Raw genomic sequence first — 23,711 nt, forward strand, 5'->3', positions numbered from 1 at the left:
AATATGTGACATAGTTTGATTCTGTGAGCCAGTCAAGGCCAAACTTTACTAGGGTAACAATATTGTAATATTTGATACTTGGTAAGGCAAATCCCCCTACTTGCTTATTTTGTATTAATTTTTCCATTGACATACGCCCTTTCTTCTTCCCCCAAATAAACCTTCCACATGCCCTGTTATATTTATCCAGATCCTTTCTAGAAATAAAAATGGGAAGATTTTGCATCAAAAACAGTATTTTTGGAAAGAAGATTGTTTTTAACAGCATAACCCTAGCGGATAGGGATAGATAGTACATGTTCCATTTGTCTAAATCTAGTTGTATATTATCAAAAATATCTCTGTAGTTTAACTGGTACCATTCTCTGGGGTCCCTGCTTATTCTAATTCCCAGATAATTAATATAATTTACTTCCTTGAATATACAGTTTCGACTATATCTGTTTTTTTCCACCCACATGAGTTCTGATTTATTAGGGTTAATTTTGTATCCTGTAAAGGAACTAAAATTGCCTATAATTCCCAGCACCAAAGGGATACTACTAACAGTATCTTTTAAAAACAATAATATGTCATCAGCATATAAAGATATCGTCATTTTTTGGCTACCTATTTCTACCGCTTGTACTTTCTGCCTGATATAAATTGCTAGGGGCTCCAGTGCTAAGTCAAACAACAAGGGTGATAGTGGACACCCCTGCCGCGTACCCTTTCCGAGCGTTATATACTGTGATAATTCCCCATTTACTAGTAATTGTGATCTTGGTTTGTTGTATATTGACTCTATCAGCTGTATAATATTTCCTGAAAATCCAAACTTTTCCAGGGCTGAAAACAGATGGTCCCATACGATGGAGTCAAAGGCCTTCTCGGCATCAATTGTGATGACTGCAAGATCCCCAACTCCGTCGCATGGGACCCGCCGTCCCCCCCCCTTACCTATATAATTGTAGTAATCTAGCATTGTTAGGACTCTTCGCATATTTCGTACTGCGTTTCTCCCTGGTATGAAGCCTGCCTGATCGGGGTGTATTAGTTCCCCTATAATTCTTTTCAATCTCTCTGCGATAACCGCCGTTAAAATCTTATAATCTTGGTTTAACAATGAGATTGGACGATATGAGGCTAGGTCCTCTGGATCTTTACCTTTCTTGTGGATTAACGTGATAACTGAATCTGCAAAATATCGCGAGTTCATCCCCTTGTTCATATAATATTCATTATATAGCTTGATAAGTATCGGGGTCACCAGTTCTACTGTTGACTTATAGAACTCTGCAGGAAGACCATCTGGCCCTGCCGCTTTCCCTACTTTGAGTTTTTTGATAATTTTTACAACTTCTGTCTCTGTGATTGGTGTATTTATTTTGAGCAGTGCCTCTCTTGTTATTTGGGGTAACTTAATCCCTTGCCAAAATTTCTCTTTCTCCTCCTGATTTATCTGCTGTTTGGAATAGAGATTTGAGTAATATGTAAAAAATGCCTGCCTTATTTCTGAAGAGGAATTTAACACTCTGTCCCCTATTCTGATTGTTGTTATTATATTCTTCTTACTGCGAAATTTGATTAACTTAGCAAGATGTTTAGCATTTATACCTTGTTGTCTTTGATAGACCGCCCTTGCTTTTACGTCTTCTCTAACCCATTTTTCTTTGAGAAAGTTATCTCGCTCCGCTTTTTTAGATATATAACTCTTCATTTGGGTTTCCTTTATACTGCTCAAATGCATTTCTGAGCTGGTTAGCCAGTTGCATCTCCCTAGCCTTATATTTGCGGGTCAGCAACACCATATGCGCCTTTACCTCCCCTCTGAGGACAGTCTTGCCTGCCTCCCACAGGATTTCCGTTCTATTCATATATTCCTTATTATTCGTAAGATATTCTTGCCACGTTTTCTGCAGCCAATTTACAAAATGTGGGTTGTTATACATAAACCCTGGGTAATGGAATGTGTTTTTATTTTTGCTGGGTCTAGATGTGGTTGAAATCTTGAGTGAAATTATTGCGTGATCTGACAATATTATATCTGCTATGCTTGATTTTAATTCTAGTCTGAGTAATTGTTCTTCTACTAAGAACATGTCAATACGTGAGAAGTTTCTGTGTGCCTTAGATTCACATGTGAATGTTCGTTCGTCCGGATGTTGCAGCCGCCAAATGTCATTTATTTTTAGTGTCTTAACAAAATGTCTCAGATACTTTGCTTCCCTGTAATTTGCCTGTTTACTTCTGATTTTAAATTTATCTATACCAGGGTATAATGTCATGTTCATATCCCCCGCAATTATCAGATTTTGTCCCAGATATGGTGTTACTTTTTGTTTTATCTTTTGCCAGAAACCCTTATCTAGACCGTTAGGGCCGTATATATTACATATGGTCCATATCTCATTCCCTGACTTAATTTGTGCAATCAAATATCTCCCATCCGGATCTACTTCTTGCTTTAATATACTATAACTCAGATTTTTATTGAAGAGTATCGCTACCCCCCTTTTGCGTTTATTACACGGTGTGGCAATTATCTCCGTAATCCAATTTGTCTTTAATTTCTCTATCTCTGGTCTTTTCAGGTGTAATTCCTGTAGGCATATGATGTCAGGTTTACCTTTTTTAAGCATTTTTAAAACATTTTTACGTTTAGCCGGGGAGGTTATCCCTCCCACATTCCATGATAATAGACTTAGTGTATTAGGTGTAGCATTCATTCCTTACCTAAGTTGTATATTTTGACTTAAAAAGGGGGCAGGAGACACCAGGACGGGTAAGAAGAGAGGAGAGAAACCAACCCAGAGGGAGGAGGGGAGGAGCGTGAGAGGGAAGAGAACAACAAAACAAAACAAAAAAAACAAAAAAAAAAAAAAAGGGGGGGGGGGGGAGTTCCCTCCTATACATACCCAAAACTTCTGTTATAATGTTATTTTTATACATTTAATTGATAATATTGTTTCAATCAGTATACTGTGCTGAATTAAATTTTACACTGCAATATTATTTTCCTCGCAAAAGGCTTTTGCTTCATTCACCGAGTTTAAAGCAATGGTGCCCTCCATACTTAGTACCGTTATTTTGGCTGGATACCTCATGTTTGCCTTCAGCCCTGCTTTAATCAGTGCTGTACAGAAGGGCGCCATTGCCCCACGCCTGGTGGATGTCTCTTGAGAGAAATCTTGGAACAGGTGTACCTGTTTGTTCTCAATCATGAAAGGTTGTGCTCTTCTATAGTGGCTCATCACATTAAACTTATCCTGAAAATTTAAATATTTGATCAATACCATTCGTGGGCGTACATTACCATCTATGGACTCTTTGCTATTCCCTATTCTGTGTGCTCTTTCGACTTGTAATTTTGTATTGCCTAACTGTATCCCTAGCAGGCTAGGCAGAATTGTCTCCCCAAACCTTAATAGATCCGTATACTCCTTTGTTTCTGGGAGTCCCACTATTCGCACGTTGCTGTGCCGTAACCTGTCCTCAAGGTCATCTACCTTGGACTGCAACGTTTTAATTTTATCAGTGTATAGATTCATATTTGTTTCCTGATTGTACATTTTATCCTCTAGGTCTGAGACCCTATCTTCAACTTCTCTCATTCTGACCGCAAATTGCTTCACCTCTTGAGAAAGATCCGCTATCTCTCTTTTGATTATCTCAAATTGCGGTAGAATTAAATCAGCAAGTTGATTTATTGTTAACTGTGTCTCAATTTTTTTTCCTGGGCTCTCTGGATCTATTTCTGTGCTGCTTTCCTGCAAAGCTTTCAACTTTTTGTCTTTCTTGACCGGCATATTAGGGGATCTGTTTCTCATATTCGTGATGTACTTATCCATAAAAGGAAGTGTAAAAAAAAAAAAAAAAAAAAAAAAACGTGGATAAGAATGGGTATGTGCCTCTACTATTTTCCTTCTACTTCTGTGATATTCCTCCTTTACTATACTTTAACCTCACTTGACCTTAATATTACTTGGGGTAGAGACATGGTTTTGTCTCTTAACCTATATGCTTAAGTGCTTTGTGCCCCCAATTATCCCAACCCCTTCTGCGTGTCTTTGGCCCTACCCTTTAAGATTGTGCCTGAATTAGTGCTCTTTTCTTAATCAACGCTTCTGTGACTCAGAACCTTTAATACTTGTGTGCGCTTAATGGTTGTCCCCTCCCTTTAGAAGGCCAACCTTATCATGTGTTATCTAGAATATGTAATACCCACTTTTAGCCACTTAAGGGTTTTGCTCCTTTATACTTTTCACCTGTGTTTTTAAGTCTTCTAATTGTTAGATCTGCTTTCTGGCTTTATTGCCTTTGGCTACTGTTTTTTCTGTAGAAAAGCCAAAGATCAGTTTTTAATCCTCTTCTATCCTGTTATGGGAGTAAAATTTTCTATTTGCCTGGCTATACTACACGCCCCACATGATGTAAATAATATTCCCTTGTACAACCATTCATATAAGGCCTTTTTGCAAACTGACATATTGCATTATTACCAGCTTCATTTCCTGAGAAACAAAGAAAAGACAGAAAAAAAAATAGAGAAATAGAAAAAAAAAACTGACAGGTGAATATAAATAAATCACTTTTTAAACGTGTCCTCAAAAAGGGAAAAAAGAAAAAAGTCCATAAGTAGCGTCCACACTTTTTAAGCGTAATGTCCTGCTTTTACTGCTTTTACTTTTCCCTTTTCTTCCACCTTTAATATTGCGCAGTGCTGGTTCACAGTTCTCTGTGTAGCTACTATCTGGCCTTTACCAGACCTTCATGCTCTGCAAGAATTTGCGCCCGCTCTAGGGCGTAACTATTCGTTAGTTCCACAAAGAAAGTTCAGTGTGTGCTGTGCCTATATATAAACATTCTTTCTGTACTGCACACTTTCACTTTAAATCCACCTTGTTTGCAATATTGTCGTATGAGACACGATCTATGACAGTCAATAAACTTTTTGCTGTACCGAGTCCAAAGTGTCTCTCTTCACCACAGACCCACACTGCTTTTCTGCCTCAAGCAACCAAACTGTATGTTTGCAATATTGTCTTGTGAGACACATCCTTTCTTAGTCAATAAACCATTTGCTGTACCGAGTCTATGGTATCTCTTTTCACCACTGACACACACTGCTTTTCTGCCTCAAGCAACACAACTTTATGTACCATTACACTTATCTTATGATACTTGCGATTTTGCAGCTCTGGTACTTGCGTGTCTGTCTCCGGCTTTTAATCCTCTACTCCGGACCACTTCACCGTTAATTTATATCCTCCCCACATCAGGCACGATACCTCGCATCCGGTGTAGGGCTGCTCCGTCACACGGGTCATAGAAACGGAATTATGAAGATTTTTATGGTTTACCACTCAAAGTCGCGCCTGCAGACTGTTAACTTGCCGACCTTGCCTGTGCGTTGCGCCTTTTTTCCTTTTTCATGTGTCTTGGCTCAGTGTGTGTCTGGGCCAGTACCACCCGGCCTTTGTGCGGTTGTAATGGGGCTTCCGGCACCTCCGCTCGCCTGACTTCAAGCTGCTCCCTGTACAGAGCTATAATGCCCCAAAATAGGAGTCTACGGTTTAGGCAGGATCTTCTCTGGCTAGTGTTTAGCTGTCGGTTCCTCCACGAGACGCTCCAGCGTCGTGCTTAGTGTTTGCCACGCCTACCGGAAGTCAGCCCAGCATCTATAATTATAATTTATATTGTAGCTATATTAGGGTTTATTTTACAGGTAAGTATTTAGCTTTAAATAGGAATAATTTATTTAATAAGAGTTAATTTATTTTGTTAGATAAAAATTATATTTAACTTAGGGGGGTGTTAGGGTTAGACTTAGCTTTAGGGGTTAATAAATTTAATAGAGTAGCGGTGAGGTCCGGTCGGCAGATTAGGGGTTAATACTTGAAGTTAGGTGTCGGTGATGTTAGGGAGGGCAGATTAGGGGTTAATACTATTTATTATAGGGTTATTGAGGCGGGAGTGAGGCGGATTAGGGGTTAATAACTTTATTATAGTAGCGGTGAGGTCCGGTCGGCAGATTAGGGGTTAATAATTGTAGGTAGGTGGCGGCGACTTTGGGGGCGGCAGATTAGGGGTTAATAAAATATAATATAGGGGTTGGCGGTGTTAGGGGCAGCAGATTAGGGGTACATAGGGATAATGTAGGTGGCGGCGGTGTGTGGTCGGCAGATTAGGGGTTAAAAAAAATTAATAGAGTGGCGGCGATGTGGGGGGGGGGCCTCGGTTTAGGAGTACATAGGTAGTTTATGGGTGTTAGTATACTTTAGAGCACAGTAGTTAAGAGCTTTATGAACCGGCGTTAGCCCGGAAAGCTCTTAACTACTGGCTTTTTTCTGCGGCTGGAGTTTTGTCGTTAGATTTCTAACGCTCACTTCAGCCAAGACTCTAAATACTGGCGTTAGGAAGATCCCATTGAAAAGATAGGATACGCAATTGATGTAAGGGGATCTGCGGTATGGAAAAGTCGTGGCTGCAAAGTGAGCGTTAGACCCTTTCCTGACTGACTCTAAATACCAGCGGGCGGCCAAAACCAGTGTTAGGAGCCCCTAAAGCTGGTTTTGACGGCTAACGCAGAACTCTAAATCTAGGCGATTGTGATTTACTTCTAATACCAGCACACATTATATTTAGAGCTCCACTTGTACTCTAGCCCATAATTAGATACACTCCCACGAGGATCAGAAAATACAAAACATTTAAGTAAAAGGATGCAGAAATGTGTGTAAAAAAAGTTTTACTCTTATTTTCTGCTTATGCTTTTTAATACATAGCCGCACAACAATTATTTGTTGTGAATGACCTATACAGCATAAACATATCACAAATCTGTAGATTTATTTAATTGGGTTCAGCTTGCGTTTGGTGGTGCTAAAGATATGTCTCACTGAGCAGGGATACTGAGTCCTTTAACATTGTTAATGGTATTCAGGGCAAACACCTACTGTCCAGGGAGCGCTATTTGATCTGCGTTATCACACGCATCGCCATTTTCTCAATTATTTATGAACTTGAAATCCCTTGTGCTGTATATCACAGCTGGTTTTGACATCATTTAATTATTCAAAATAATCAGCTGCTGACTATAAACTTGAGCTGACTCTAATTAGCCTTTGCTTTTTTTCAGTGTCAAGTCACTGGTCTGAGACAGTTGCATGCTTTTTGGAGCAATATAATCTCTGTAATCAATTAGTTCAATGTACTAACAAATATATAAAATATAGTTATTATTGAGTATTAGTAATATGTATCCGTGTTTAACAAAATAATATATTTTGTTCTTTAATGGGATACGACACCCAATTTTTTTCTTTCATGTTCAGATACATTTAGTCACCAATCAGCAAGCGATACCCAGGTGCTGAACCAAAACTGGGCCGGCTCCTAAGTTTATATTCCTGCTTTTCAGATAGATACCAAGAGAATGAATAAAAATTGATCATTAGAGTAAATTAGAAAGTTGCTTAAAATTGCATGCTCTCTCTGAATCATGAAAGAAAGAAAATTGGGTTTCATATCCCATTATTGATTATTTTTATAGACACATTAGAGAAACATTAAAGAAATCTTGTAGCACAAACAGTATAAAATAATAGAAAAACAAATTTCAGATCTTTATGATTTATTATATATACAGCTGATTGAAGTTACCTATAGGCATTTATAATTATGAGCATACATAGACATTATTACAAAAATAACTGCATACATTGATTTGTGCCAATTATTATTTTTAATATTATTAAGGAAAATAGTCACATCTGCTTTTTGCATAATATCATCTGCCATTTATGCTCCTGGCTCATAGCACATCTGTTCCAGAATAATTATTCTGTAACCTGCAAATACTGCAAGTCAAATAGCTGGTTCAGACAATTCACAGCAGTTTTAAAATTTAGGTAGAGGTTTGGCTTTTTTCCCCCCTCTCTAGTGTGTGTTGGACAGAGCACATTTTTGTTGCACAAAGCCAAGAGTCATTTAAAGAGACAGTCTACGCCAGAATTGTTATTGTTTAAAAAGATAGATAATCCCTTTAAACCCATTGCCCATTTTTGCATAACCTACACAGTTATAATAATATAATTTTTACCTTTGTGGTTACCTTGTATCTAAGCCTCGGCAGACTGCCCCTTATTTCAATTATTTTGACAAACTTGTATTTTAGCAATAAGTGCTAACTCATAACTAACTCCACAGAAGTGAGCACAATGTTGTCTATATGGCACACATGAACTCACGCTCTCTAGCTGTGAAAAAATGTCAAATGCAATCAGATAAGAGGCGGCATCCAAGGACTTAGAAATTAGCATATGAGCCTACCTAGGTTTAGCCTTCAACAAAGAAAACCAAGAAAACAAAGCAAATTTGATTATAAAATTAAATTGGAATGTTGATTAAAATGATATGCCCTATCTGAATCATGAACGTTTAATTCTGATTAGACTGTCCCTTTAATGTGACTATATTGTTCAGCCACAACTCCAAAAAATATCCTAAAACGTGCTTTGTGTAAAGAGATCAAAATAATCCTTTCAAGATTTAAATCCATTTATATAACCCATTAAAATACAGTGTTATTAGCTCTTATAGTTTGTAGTATATGCATTAGCCAAACATACTTATGCATTGTTTATATCAATAATGAATTGCTTCATTTTTTAATTATGTGATGCCGGCTGCCCACTCTGAGGCAGTTTGCAGATATTAATTTAAACATTTTTATGGTATTAATGGCTTCATGATAGTTATATGAAAATTGCTCTGTGTAGAATACAAGAATGCTGATAATGTGGTTATAAATCTGTCTCCTGATTCTTCTTTACAACTTTAGGAAGTTCAGCGATGCACAGCCGACATGAATATTACAGCAGAACACTCCAACCACCCAGATAATAAGCACAAAAACAGATATATCAACATTGTAGCATGTAAGTAAATATTTCTGTTTCTCAGTCTCACAGTACATTGGGTACAAACAAATTAAGCTTTATTGGATACAGAACCAAACATTTTTGTAACTGTTATAGAAATGTATTAGTTAAAGTGACATAAGGTGCAAGAATAAAAGGCTCCAGTGTGTTGTAATATTTTATTATTGCTCTATTATTATGCAACTATGTGTTTAACCACTGCAAATAAAACAAACATGCAGATGGTGATATGTTTTGAAAGACAAAGTTTGCATTAAATAATGATAGTTTGTTTGATAATTGAAGAATATGCAAAATGTCATCCTAGAAATTCATTAAATGGACATTAAACACTTATGTGTTATATAAATTGTTATATATGTTATGATATATATATATATATATATATATATATATATATATATATATATGTGTTTGTGTGTTATATAAAATGTTATATATATTATATATATATATATATATATATATATAATGGTATATATGTTATGATATATATATATATATATATATATATATATGTGTGTGTGTGTGTTTGTGTGTTATATAAAATGTTATATAGACTTGCTTTAAAGGCAATAACACTTATATATATGTATGTGTATTATATATATATATATATATATATATATATATATTTTTTTTTTTATATATATATGTATGTGTGTATATATATATATATATATATATATATATATAATATCTGTTTTCTTTGCACAGCATTTTATTTAAATTAAACCTACAATTGAAAGTATTCAGTATCTTTTTTTTTTCTGGATTGTTTTCCCCAATGGCCTGAAAATGAAAATGTGATACCTTAATTTCACAGCACTTAAACTTTACATTGATATTTTAGAACTACTAATTATGCAAAATGAAAAGCGCATTCTCAATGAACTTCTAAATGCATAATAGAGAGTTTAAAAAAATTCCATGTCAAATACTATTAGTTCACTCAGCAGAAAGCATCCATATCTCTCTAATGAAATTTGACTGAGCGCTGTCAAATCAAATAACACCCTTCAGTCAAGTGTGGCTCTAAATTCTGACTTTTACTAGGCTGATACTAGAAATTCTATATATGTGTGTGTGTATATATATATATATATATATATATATTTATATATATGTGTATGTATATATATGTATAAATATATATATATATGTATATATGTGTTTATATATATATATATATATATATATATATATATATATATATATACACACATACATACATACATACATGGCTTGAAATTTCCAGTGATCCACTAGTCCCGTACAACTTAGAAATTGGAGCTGACTTTTTCCTATCTTTAACATTGAGTGGACTTCCCTCTGGGCTAGTAGCTTTTAACCACTTACTACTAAACTATAGTGATATAATTTTCACCCCTGTGTGTGTTTGGGTGTGTATGTGTATATATATATATATATATATATATATATACATACATTAATTAATATATCACATTACTGACCTCACAGTCACAAATGCTCATTCAATAATGTAGGTGCAAGCACTTTTAAAATCACGTTTCTGAACAATTGTGGACTTAAAGCGCATGGAGGCCTGTCCCCTATAAAAACCCGATCATGAAGACGTGAACTAGTATCAGGATCTCCTAGATAGATACAATGTTGCAAGTTCACACTTTACAGTTTACTTAATGTTAAAATCCGGTAAAAGAAGATAAGTCCTTTGCATAGAAACCTATAGTCTCCATCTTGTTTTCAGTTCACGCTGAAATGGAAAAGGGCTTTAACAAACAATAGATGTAAATATTGTAAAATAAAGAAATAATACTTGTGAAAAAAATGAAAAGCAATTATATACACAGCTTGCCTATCCTAACAACCTAAAAGATGCATTTGGATAGTTTAGCAGTGATGTGGATGGAAACAGATTACAATACTTTTCTATAAAAGTCACAATTCAACAATCTCATTTAAAAACCTGATTAAAAGACATCAGTGCTATTGGGAAAAACACAACAGTGCGGATGTGATTTACAATCAAATATTAAAATTAAAAATAAAAACACTCCATTCATAGATGTTTGGGTCCTAAAGTGAATTTCCTGTCAATATTCATAGCTGTACAGGATATCGGGTATTTAAAACATATACATATGTATTTGTACATATGCAAATCTGGGATTCTTCTCTGTATACAGCCTCTCCTATAGGGTTGAACAGAGCTTTTATGAATCAATACCATATATATAAATAAACCTCTAGAATGTCTTCTATTAAAAGTGTTTTCCACAGTACTGTTTGCAAAAAGCCGTGAAATAGTGTCAAAGATGTACAAAATGCATTTCCGAGAACTTATCAAGTGTCTAGAGGTGTTGAATTAAAAAGTCAAAAAGGTGTTGAAAAGTGATCTGGAAATGTATTGTGATTGCCAGGAACTTTTTGGCCCCATATGAGAAATGTTCGCTTTTATAGAGGATCTGAAAATCCGTTTGCAATTGCAGGAGGCATACCAAAGTGATATATATATTGTGATTGCGCTGAATCATAAAGTAGCCTTTTTTGCCCAAAAAGCCACAGCCAATGGATTGTGATTAAGGCCATACTTATCTAGGGTCAGTACTACAAACATAATATGAACAAATCAGAGCATACAATTTTTTTCAACTGCATTGTCCCTTTAACATCTGCACTCGGAAATAATCAGATGTAATATTTGCAAATTTTCACTTTGCATATTTTTTTTTTTTTAATTTCATATAGATGACCACAGTCGTGTGAAACTGAGGCCTTTGCCAGGGAAGGATTCCAAACACAGCGACTATATTAATGCCAATTATGTGGACGTAAGTTGTCTTAAAAATATCAGACGAGAACTTGTCATTATATATTTTTTTTAATTTCATTTATATCAAAGGATTACTGCATCATTTATTCAATCCATAAAAGATATTCCTTTTTCTCTTGTCTTTAAATAATTAATTTTTTGCCACGAGGCAGCTTTCATCTTATGTTTGCTTATGTTTGAAGGGATACAACAAAGCCAAGGCGTACATCGCTACCCAGGGACCTTTAAAGTCTACTTTTGAAGACTTCTGGAGAATGGTTTGGGAGCAAAATACTGGTATCATTATTATGATAACAAACCTTGTGGAAAAAGGTCGAGTAAGTATTGTGTGCTGTAGTCAGCTATATTATTCCCTATAGTCAATTTACTAGTGGTCTCTCTCTCTCTCTCTCTCTCTCTCTCTCTCTCTCTCTCTCTCTCTCTCTCTCTTTCTCTCTCTCTCCGTTCTCTCTTTCTCAGTTCTCTCTTTCTCAGTTCTCTCTTTCTCTCTCTCTTTCTTTCTTTCTTTCTCTCTCTTTTTCTCTCTCTTTTTCTCTCTCTCTCTTTTTCTCTCTTTCTTTCTCTTTCTCTCTCTTTCTCTCTCTCTCTCTTTCTCTCTCTCTCTCTCTCTCTCTCTCTCTTTCTCTCTCTCTCTCTCTCTCTTTCTCTCTCTTGTTCTCTCTCTCTCTCGCTCATCCTCTTTTTTTTCTCTCGCTCTCTTTTTTTCTCTCTCTCTCTCCCTCTCTCCTTTCTCTCGCTCTCTCTCTCCTTTCTCTCGCTCTCTCTCTCCTTTCTCTCTCTCTTTCTCTCTCTTTCTCTCTCTTTCTCTCTCTTTCTCTCTCTTTCTCTCGCTCTCTCTCGTTTTCTCTTTTTCTCTCTTTTTCTCTCTTTCTCTCTTTTTCTCTCTCTCTTTCTTTCTCTCTCTCTTTCTCTCTCTCTTTCTTTCTCTCTCTTTCTCTCTCTCTCTCTCTCTCTCTCTCTTTCTTTCTTTCTTTCTTTCTCTCTCTCTCTCTCTCTCTCTCTCTCTCTCTCTCTCTCTCTCTCTCTCTCTCTCTCGCTTTCTCTCTTTTTTCTCTCTCCCTCTCTCTTTTTCTCTCTCCCTCTCTCTTGCTCTTTCTCTCTCTCACCAAGGGTCCGCACTCACTAGATTTACTTATCTCATACAATTTTCAAATATGTGCTTGTGACTGATGAACTTATCCTTAATGTTAATGTTCCCCATGATTAACATGCCCTTATCATTAAGGAGGCCATGTTTTCAAGTATATACATGTCCTGTCTTTCTTGTGATCACACAATCGGTTCATACTAATATTATTTATGTAATATTCACAATTGTTTTATATTCATATGATTTGTATTAATATTTATACATTATATAGTAAATTGGTTTGTTTATTTTGTTGCCATGGAAACCATTAGCATTTTCCCCTCAGTGTCTAGGTAGGGCTTTTAAACTCTATCTGCACTATTTTCTGGTTGGTCTGAGGAAGAAGAATTGTTGAAATCCAGCGAGTGCGGATACTAGTCTAGTCTATTTATCTTGACATCCTAGTTTGTGTGTGTACACACAAACACACACACATACATATGCGTATATATATATATATATATATATATATATATATATATATACATACATCAAACAACAAAGAATAGCGTTCATACCATTTATGATTTCAAAGCACCCTCAGAAAGGATATGATGAAAAGGAAACTCCAGGCATTACTTAAAAAATATAAAAATGTATTCCTTAAAACGGATGGTATAACAGACATCCAAATGAAAAGAGCCAGCAGCAACGACAACAATCAGGTGTTAGAGCTGATCTCCATGCAGACGCGTTTCGTGCCCATACGCACTTGTTCACTGCTCACCTGGAGATCAGCTCAATCACCTTTTTCTGGTTGGTCTGAGGAAGAAGAATTGTTGAAATCCAGCGAGTGTGGATACTAGTCTAGTCTATTTATCTTGACATCCTAGTTTGTGTGTGTACACACACACACATGCATATATATATATATATATATATATATATATATATATATATATATATATATATATATATATACATATACATATACACAGTGGATATAAAAAATCTATACACCCCTATTAAAATGTCAGGTTTCTGTGATGTAAAAAAATGAGACAAAGATAAATCATTTCAGAACTTTTTCCACCTTTAATGTGACCTATAAACTGCACAATTTGATTGAAAAACAAACAAACTTCTAGGTGGAGGGAAGTAAAAATAAAAATCTAAAATATGGTTGCATAAGTGTGCACACCCTCTTATAACTGGGGATGTAGCTGTGTTTAGAATTGAGCAATTACATTCAAAATCATGTTAAATAGGAGTCAGTACACACCTGCCATCATTTAAAATGCCTCTGATTAACCCCAAATAAAGTTCAGCTGTTCTAGTAGGTCTTTCCTGACATTTTCTTAGTCACAACCTACAGCAAAAGCCATGGTTCGCAGAGAGCTTCCAAAGTATCCGAGGGATCTCATTGTTAAAAGGTATCAGTCAGGAGAACGGTAAAAAAGAATTTCCAAGGCATTAGATATACCATGGAACACAGTGAAGACAGTCATCATCAAGTGGAGAAAATATGGCGCAACAGTGACATTACCAAGAACTGGACGTCCCTCCAAAACTGATGAAAAGACGAGAAGAAAACTGGTCTGGGAGGCTGCCAAGAGGCCTACAGCACCATTAAAGGAGCTGCAGGAATATCTGGCAAGTACTGGCTGTGTGGTGCATGTGACAACAATTGCCCGTATTCTTCATATGTCTGGGTTATGGGGTAGAGTGGCAAGACGGAAGCCTTTTCTTACAAAAAAAAACATCCAAGCCCAGCTAAATTTTGCAAAAACACATCTGAAGTCTCCCAAAAGCATGTTGCAAAAGGTGTTCTGATTTGATAAAACCAAGATTAAACTTTTTGGCCATAATTCCAAAAGATATGTTCGGCGCAAAAACAATACTACATATAACCAAAAGAACACCATACCCACAGTGAAGCATTTTGGTGGCAGCATCATGCTTTGGGTCTGTTTTTCTTCAGCTGGAACTGAGGCCTTAGTCAAGGTAGAGGGAATTATGAACAGTTCCAAATACCAGACAATATTGGCACAAAACCTTCAGGCTTCTGCTAGAAAGCTGAACATGAAGAGGAACTTCATCTTTATGTATGACAATGCCCCAAAGCATACATCCAAATCAACAAAGGAATGGCTTTACCAGAAGAAGATTAAAGTTTTCGAATGGCCCAGTCAGAGCCCAGACCTGAATCCAATCGAAAATCTGTGGGGTGATCTTAAGTGGGCTGTGCACAAGAGATGCCTTCACAATCTGACAGATTTGGAGTGTTTTTGCAAAGAAGAGTGGGCAAATCTTGCCAAATCAAGATGTGCAATGCTAAGAAACTCATACCCAAAAAGACTGAGTGCTGTAATAAAATCAAAGGGTGCTTCAACAAAGTATTAGTTTAAGGGTGTGCACACTTATGCAACCATATTATTTTAGTTTTTTATTTCTACTTCCCTCCACCTAAAAGATTTTAGTTTGTTTTGCAATTGAGTTGTAAAGTTTATAGGTCACATTAAAGGTGGAATAAGTTCTGAAATGATTTATCTTTGTCTCATTTTTTTACATCACAAAAACATGACATTTTAACAGGGGTGTGTAGACTTTTTATATCCTATATATATATATATATATATATATATATATATATATATATATATATATATATATATATATATATATATATATATATATTATACTGTGTGTGTGTGTATGTGTGTGTGTATATATATATATATATATATACTGTGTGTGTATATATATATATATATATATACTGTGTGTGTATATATATATATATATATATATATATATACTGTGTGTGTATATATATATATATATATATATATATATATATATATATATATATATACTGTGTGTGTATATATATATATATATATATATATATATATATACTGTGTGTGTGTGTATGTGTGTGTATGCGTGTATATATATATATATATATATATATATATACTGTGTGTGTGTATGTGTGTGTATATATATATATATATATATATATATATATATATATATATATATATACTGTGTGTGTGTATGTGTGTATATATATATATATATATATATATATACACACACACATACATACATACATTGTGTGTGTCAGTAATTGAGCACTGCATTGCAAAAATTTGACAAATTATTCATGATTGAAAAAAATTCACACTTTTTAAGTATTTTATTTAGACACAGGAGAAGTGTATAATAAAACATATACATTGCTTTGTTTTTACAATAATTAACTAATTTACAGAGGATTTAATTTTGAGTTTAATATTCATTTAAAGGTCGGGATTAATGTTCATTTAATGTTTTAATCTAGCAAACATAATTAATGCTCATTTTAAAGGTCATGATAAATGTTCATTTAAAGTTTAGTTTATTAGACATAAGTCATGAAATGCTCATGAATGACTAACAAACATCCCACATTAAATCCTCAGTTAGACAACACATCTACTCGGAACTAATCAAGTAATGATATGAGATGTTAAAATGACCTTAACTTTATTAACAAAGAACTGTAGACATAAGCAAAATCATGTCCCTTTAATCCAAGCCAACTGCTGTTAGTGTTCCATTAAAGGGACACTCAAGTCAAAATTAAAGTTTCATTATTCAAATAGAGCATGCAGTTTTAAACAACTTTCCAATTTACATCCATTATCAAAATGTGCACAGTCTTTTTATATTTAAACGTTTTTAGTCCCCAGCTCCTACTGAGCATGTGCAATAATTTACAGAATAAAGTGTATGCATTTGTGATTGGCTGATGGCTGTCACATGGTACATGTATGCATTTGTGATTGGTTGATGGTTGTCACATGGTACAGGAGGAGTGGAAATAAACATAACTTTTAAAATTGTCAGAAAAAAAAATCTACTTCTAATTTGAAGTTCAGACTAAGTAATATTGCATTGTCTTGTTATCTTGCATTTATTGATTATGCAAATCTAATGTGTTTACTGATCCTTTAAAGGGACACTAAAGTCAAGTTTTATGATTTAGAGAGCATGCAATTTAAAAAAAACTTTTCCAATATACTTCCATTATCAAAATGTACACTTTCTTTTTATATGCACACTTTCTGATACTCTAGCTCCTACTGAGCATGTGCAAAAGTGCACAGTTCATACGTATATGCATTTTGTGATTGGCTGATGGTTGTCACATGACACAGGGGAAGAGAATATTGAATTAACTTTGAAATTTGCTGGAAAATATTTTACTGCTCATTTTAAATTTAAAATAATTGCTATTGCGTTGTCTTTTTATTTGTTAATTTATTTTTACTTTATTTAGTGGTCCTTTAAAAAAATTATATTTCCAATTTTGTTTATTTTCCATATGTACAAGTACACAGCAACTCCAACTCTCATAAAACACTTCAGCCATAAAATCTACCCAACAATTATTTTCTGTGATGCTTTACTGCTGGCATAAAATTATATTGTTTGGATCATACGGATATGATAAATGGTTGGGAGAGATTTTCTACTAGACATGTGCGTTTCATTTTGGCCAATTCGGAGATTCAAATGCATCCGGATTTTCGAATCGGCACCATAACTAAAATCCCGAAAAATTCTGAAAATTAATAAATCTGTTTTCGAATTTTTGGATCCATTATTCGTATTCTGAATTTTTCATTGTTCTAATCTAAACCGCAGTTCCCCAACATCGCTGACACTAACTAAATCACTAAATAAAGCTATTAGCCCCTAAACCGCCATTCCTCAACATCGCCGACACTAACTAAACCTATTAACTCCTAAACCGCAGTTCTCCGAAATCGCCAACACTAACTAAACCTATTAACCCCTAAACCGCAATCCCCCGGCATTGCCAACACTAACTAAACCTATTAATCCCTAAACAGCCATTCCCAAACATCGCCAACACTAACTAAACCTATTAACCCCTCAACTGCAGTTCCCTGACACTGAATAAACCTATTAACCCCTAAACCGCCGTTCCCAAACATCGCCAACACTAACTAAACATATTAACCCCTAAACTGCCTGCCCCCACATCGCAACAATCTAAATAACCCCTAAACCTAACACCCCCTAACTTTAACATAATTAATATAGACCTAAATTAAAGTTACAATTATTAACTAACTACCTATTTAAAAATAAATACAAACTTAACTGTGAAATAAAAATAAAACCAAAACCTAAGCTAGCTACAATATAACTATTTATTAACTACCTAGTTAAAATAAATACAAACTTACCTGTGAAATAAAAATAAAACCTAAGATTACACTAATAAAACCTAAGATTGCTAAAAAATAAAAAAACTAAGATTACTAAAAAAATTAAAACTACAATTACCAAAAATAATAAACACTACAATTACAAAAAATAAAAAAACTACTATTACAAAAAATAACAAATTAAATTATAAAAAAAAATAATATATTTCTATTCTAATACCCCGTTTAAATTAAAAAAAAAAAAAAAAACACCACAAAATAAAAAAAACTAATCTATAATAAACTACTAAGGGCCCTTAAAAGGGCCTTTTGTAGGGCATTGCCCTAAAGTTAATAGCTCTTTTGCAAAAAATGAAAACAAACACCTCATTACATTTCAAACCCCCACCCCCTAAACCCACAAAATATAAATCTACCCATTACCCTGAAAAGGGCATTTTTATGGGTATTGCCCTTAAAAGGGCATTTAGCTCTTTTCTTTCATGTAATTAGAGTCCATGAGCTAGTGAAGTATGGGATATACATTCCTACCAGGAGGGGCAAAGTTTCCCAAACCTCAAAATGCCCATAAATACACCCCTCACCACACCCACAATTCAGTTTTACAAACTTTGCCTCCTATGGAGGTGGTGAAGTAAGTTTGTGCTAGATTCTACGTTGATATGCGCTCCGCAGCAGGTTGGAGCCCGGTTTTCCTCTCAGCGTGTAGTGAATGTCAGAGGGATGTGAGGAGAGTATTGCCTATTTTGAATGCAGTGATCTCCTTCTACGGGGTCTATTTCATAGGTTCTCTGTTATCGGTCATAGAGATTCATCTCTTACCTCCCTTTTCAGATCGACGATATACTCTTATTTATATACCATTACCTCTGCTGATTTTCGTTTCAGTACTGGTTTGGCTTTCTACAAACATGTAGATGAGTGTCCTGGGGTAAGTAAGTCTTATTTTCTGTGACACTCTAAGCTATGGTTGGGCACTTTGTTTATAAAGTTCTAAATATATGTATTCAAACATTTATTTGCCTTGACTCAGGATGTTCAACATTACTTATTTTCAGACAGTCAGTTTCATATTTGGGATAATGCACTTGAATCAATTATTTTTTCTTACCTTAAAAATTTGACTTTTTTTCCCTGTGGGCTGTTAGGCTCGCGGGGGCTGAAAATGCTTCATTTTATTGCGTCATTCTTGGCGCGGACTTTTTTGGCGCAAAAAATCTTTTCTGTTTCCGGCGTCATATGTGTCGCCGGAAGTTGCGTCATTTTTGACGTTCTTTTGCGCCAAAGATGTCGGCGTTCCGGATGTGGCGTCATTTTTTGCGCCAAAAAGCATTTAGGCGCCAAATAATGTGGGCGTCTTATTTGGCGCGAAAAAATATGGGCGTCGCTTTTGTCTCCACATTATTTCAGTCTCATTTTTTCTTTGCTTCTGGTTGCTAGAAGCTTGTTCATTGGCATTTTTTCCCATTCCTGAAACTGTCATTTAAGGAATTTGATCAATTTTGCTTTATATGTTGTTTTTTCTCTTACATATTGCAAGATGTCTCACGTTGCATCTGAGTCAGAAGATACTTCAGGAAAATCGCTGTCTAGTGCTGGAACTACCAAAGCTAAGTGTATCTGCTGTAAACTTTTGGTAGCTATTCCTCCAGCTGTTGTTTGTATTAATTGTCATGACAAACTTGTTAATGCAGGTAATATTTCCTTTAGTAATGTACCATTGCCTGTTGCAGTTCCATCAACATCTAAGGTTCAGAATGTTCCTGATAACATAAGAGATTTTGTTTCTGAATCCATCAAGAAGGCTATGTCTGTTATTCCTCCTTCTAGTAAACATAAAAAATCTTTTAAAACTTCTCTTTATACAGATGAATTTTTAAATGAACATCATCATTCTGATTCTGATAACTCTTCTGGTTCAGAGGATTCTGTCTCAGAGATTGATGCTGATAAATCTTCATATTTATTTAAAATGGAATTTATTCGTTCTTTACTTAAAGAAGTACTAATTGCTTTAGAAATTGAGGATTCTGGTCCTCTTGATACTAATTCTAAACGTTTAGATAAGGTCTTTAAATCTCCTGTGGTTATTCCAGAAGTTTTTCCTGTTCCTAGTGCTATTTCTGAAGTAATTTCCAGAGAATGGGATAAATTGGGTAATTCATTTACTCCTTCTAAACGTTTTAAGCAATTATATCCTGTGCCGTCTGACAGATTAGAATTTTGGGACAAAATCCCTAGAGTTGATGGGGCTATTTCTACCCTTGCTAAACGTACTACTATTCCTACATCAGATGGTACTTCGTTTAAGGATCCTTTAGATAGGAAAATTGAATCCTTTCTAAGAAAAGCTTATCTGTGTTCAGGTAATCTTCTTAGACCTGCTATATCATTGGCTGATGTTGCTGCAGCTTCAACTTTTTGGTTGGAAACTTTAGCGCAACAAGTAACAGATCATGATTCTCATAATATTATTATTCTTCTTCAACATGCTAATAATTTTATCTGTGATGCCATTTTTGATATTATCAGAGTTGATGTCAGGTTTATGTCTCTAGCTATTTTAGCTAGAAGAGCTTTATGGCTTAAAACTTGGAATGCTGATATGGCTTCTAAATCAACTCTACTTTCCATTTCTTTCCAGGGTAACAAATTATTTGGTTCTCAGTTGGATTCTATTATCTCAACTGTTACTGGTGGGAAAGGAACTTTTTTACCACAGGATAAAAAATCTAAGGGTAAAAACAGGGCTAATAATCGTTTTCGTTCCTTTCGTTTCAACAAAGAACAAAAGCCTGATCCTTCATCCTCAGGAGCAGTTTCAGTTTGGAAACCATCTCCAGTCTGGAATAAATCCAAGCCTTCTAGAAAAGCAAAGCCAGCTTCTAAGTCCACATGAAGGTGCGGCCCTCATTCCAGCTCAGCTGGTAGGGGGCAGGTTACGTTTTTTCAAAGAAATTTGGATCAATTCTGTTCACAATCTTTGGATTCAGAACATTGTTTCAGAAGGGTACAGAACTGGTTTCAAGATGAGACCTCCTGCAAAGAGATTTTTTCTTTCCCGTGTCCCAGTAAATCCAGTGAAAGCTCAAGCATTTCTGAATTGTGTTTCAGATCTAGAGTTGGCTGGAGTAATTATGCCAGTTCCAGTTCTGGAACAGGGGATGGGGTTTTATTCAAATCTCTTCATTGTACCAAAGAAGGAGAATTCCTTCAGACCAGTTCTGGATCTAAAAATATTGAATCGTTATGTAAGGATACCAACGTTCAAAATGGTAACTGTAAGGACTATCTTGCCTTTTGTTCAGCAAGGGCATTATATGTCCACAATAGATTTACAGGATGCATATCTGCATATTCCGATTCATCCAGATCATTATCAGTTCCTGAGATTCTCTTTTCTGGACAAGCATTACCAGTTTGTGGCTCTGCCTTTTGGCCTAGCTACAGCTCCAAGAATTTTTACAAAGGTTCTCGGTGCCCTTCTGTCTGTAATCAGAGAACAGGGTATTGTGGTATTTCCTTATTTGGACGATATCTTGGTACTTGCTCAGTCTTTACATTTAGCAGAATCTCATACGAATAGACTTGTGTTGTTTCTTCAAGATCATGGTTGGAGGATCAATTCACCAAAAAGTTCATTGATTCCTCAGACAAAGGTAACCTTTCTGGGTTTCCAGATAGATTCAGTGTCCATGACTCTGTCTTTGACAGACAAGAGACGTCTAAAATTGATTTCAGCTTGTCGAAACCTTCAGTCACAATCATTCCCTTCGGTAGCCTTATGCATGGAAATTCTAGGTCTTATGACTGCTGCATCGGACGCGATCCCCTTTGCTCGTTTTCACATGCGACCTCTTCAGCTCTGTATGCTGAATCAATGGTGCAGGGATTACACAAAGATATCTCAGTTAATATCTTTAAAACCGATTGTACAACACTCTCTAACGTGGTGGACAGATCACCATCGTTTAATTCAGGGGGCTTCTTTTGTGCTTCCGACCTGGACTGTAATTTCAACAGATGCAAGTCTCACAGGTTGGGGAGCTGTGTGGGGTTCTCTGACGGCACAAGGAGTTTGGGAATCTCAGGAGGTGAGATTACCGATCAATATTTTGGAACTCCGTGCAATTTTCAGAGCTCTTCAGTCTTGGCCTCTTCTGAAGAGAGAATCGTTCATTTGTTTTCAGACAGACAATGTCACAACTGTGGCATACATCAATCATCAAGAAGGGACTCACAGTCCTCTGGCTATGAAAGAAGTATCTTGAATTTTGGTTTGGGCGGAATCCAGCTCCTGTCTAATCTCTGCGGTTCATATCCCAGGTATAGACAATTGGGAAGCGGATTATCTCAGTCGCCAAACGTTGCATCCGGGCGAATGGTCTCTTCACCCAGAGGTATTTCTTCAGATTGTTCAAATGTGGGAGCTTCCAGAAATAGATCTGATGGCGTCTCATCTAAACAAGAAACTTCCCAGGTATCTGTCCAGATCCCGGGATCCTCAGGTGGAAGCAGTGGATGCATTATCACTTCCTTGGAAGTATCATCCTGCCTATATCTTTCCACCTCTAGTTCTTCTTCCAAGAGTAATCTCCAAGATTCTGAAGGAATGCTCGTTTGTTCTGCTGGTAGCTCCGGCATGGCCTCACAGGTTTTGGTATGCAGATCTTGTCCGGATGGCCTCTTGCCATCCGTGGACTCTTCCGCTAAGACCAGACCTTCTGTCGCAAGGTCCTTTTTTCCATCAGGATCTCAAATCCTTAAATTTAAAGGTATGGAGATTGAACGCTTGATTCTTGGTCAAAGAGGTTTCTCTGACTCTGTGATTAATACTATGTTACAGGCTTGTAAATCTGTATCCAGAGAGATATATTATAGAGTCTGGAAGACTTATATTTCTTGGTGTCTTTCTCATCATTTTTCTTGGCATTCTTTTAGAATTCCGAGAATTTTACAGTTTCTTCAGGATGGTTTAGATAAAGATTTATCCGCAAGTTCTTTGAAAGGACAAATCTCTGCTCTTTCTGTTCTTTTTCACAGAAAGATTGCTAATCTTCCTGATATTCATTGTTTTGTACAAGCTTTGGTTCGTATAAAACCTGTCATTAAGTAAATTTCTCCTCCTTGGAGTTTGAATTTGGTTCTGGGGGCTCTTCAAGCTCCTCCGTTTGAACCTATGCATTCATTGGACATTAAATTACTTTCTTGGAAAAATTTGTTCCTTTTGGCGATCTCTTCTGCCAGAAGAGTCTCTGAATTATCTGCTCTTTCTTGTGAGTCTCCTTTTCTGATTTTTCATCAGGATAAGGCGGTGTTGCGAACTTCTTTTGAATTTTTACCTAAAGTTGTGAATTCCAACAACATTAGTAGAGAAATTGTGGTTCCTTCATTATGTCCTAATCCTAAGAATTCTAAGGAGAAATCGTTGCATTCTTTGGATGTTGTTAGAGCTTTGAAATATTATGTTGAAGCTACTAAGTCTTTCCAAAAGACTTCTAGTCTATTTGTTATCTTTTCCGGTTCTAGAAAAGGCCAGAAAGCTTCTGCCATTTCTTTGGCATCTTGGTTGAAATCTTTAATTCATCATGCCTATGTCGAGTCGGGTAAAACTCCGCCTCAAAGGATTACAGCTCATTCTACTAGGTCAGTTT

The 23,711-nt window shown here is 35.7% G+C and overlaps 1 protein-coding gene across 1 annotated transcript in view; it reads left to right on the forward strand.

Moving 5' to 3' along the window:
* The window catches only part of PTPRG (protein tyrosine phosphatase receptor type G), a 979,702-nt gene that overhangs the window by 864,596 nt on the left and 91,395 nt on the right, over nucleotides 1–23,711 (forward strand). The window contains 3 exon segments of the mRNA XM_053720987.1: nucleotides 8,825–8,921; nucleotides 11,658–11,740; nucleotides 11,925–12,059. Coding sequence (XP_053576962.1) covers nucleotides 8,825–8,921; nucleotides 11,658–11,740; nucleotides 11,925–12,059 — 315 coding nt within the window.

The sequence above is a fragment of the Bombina bombina genome, chromosome 7 (assembly GCF_027579735.1).
Source record: "Bombina bombina isolate aBomBom1 chromosome 7, aBomBom1.pri, whole genome shotgun sequence".
NCBI lineage: Eukaryota > Metazoa > Chordata > Amphibia > Anura > Bombinatoridae > Bombina > Bombina bombina.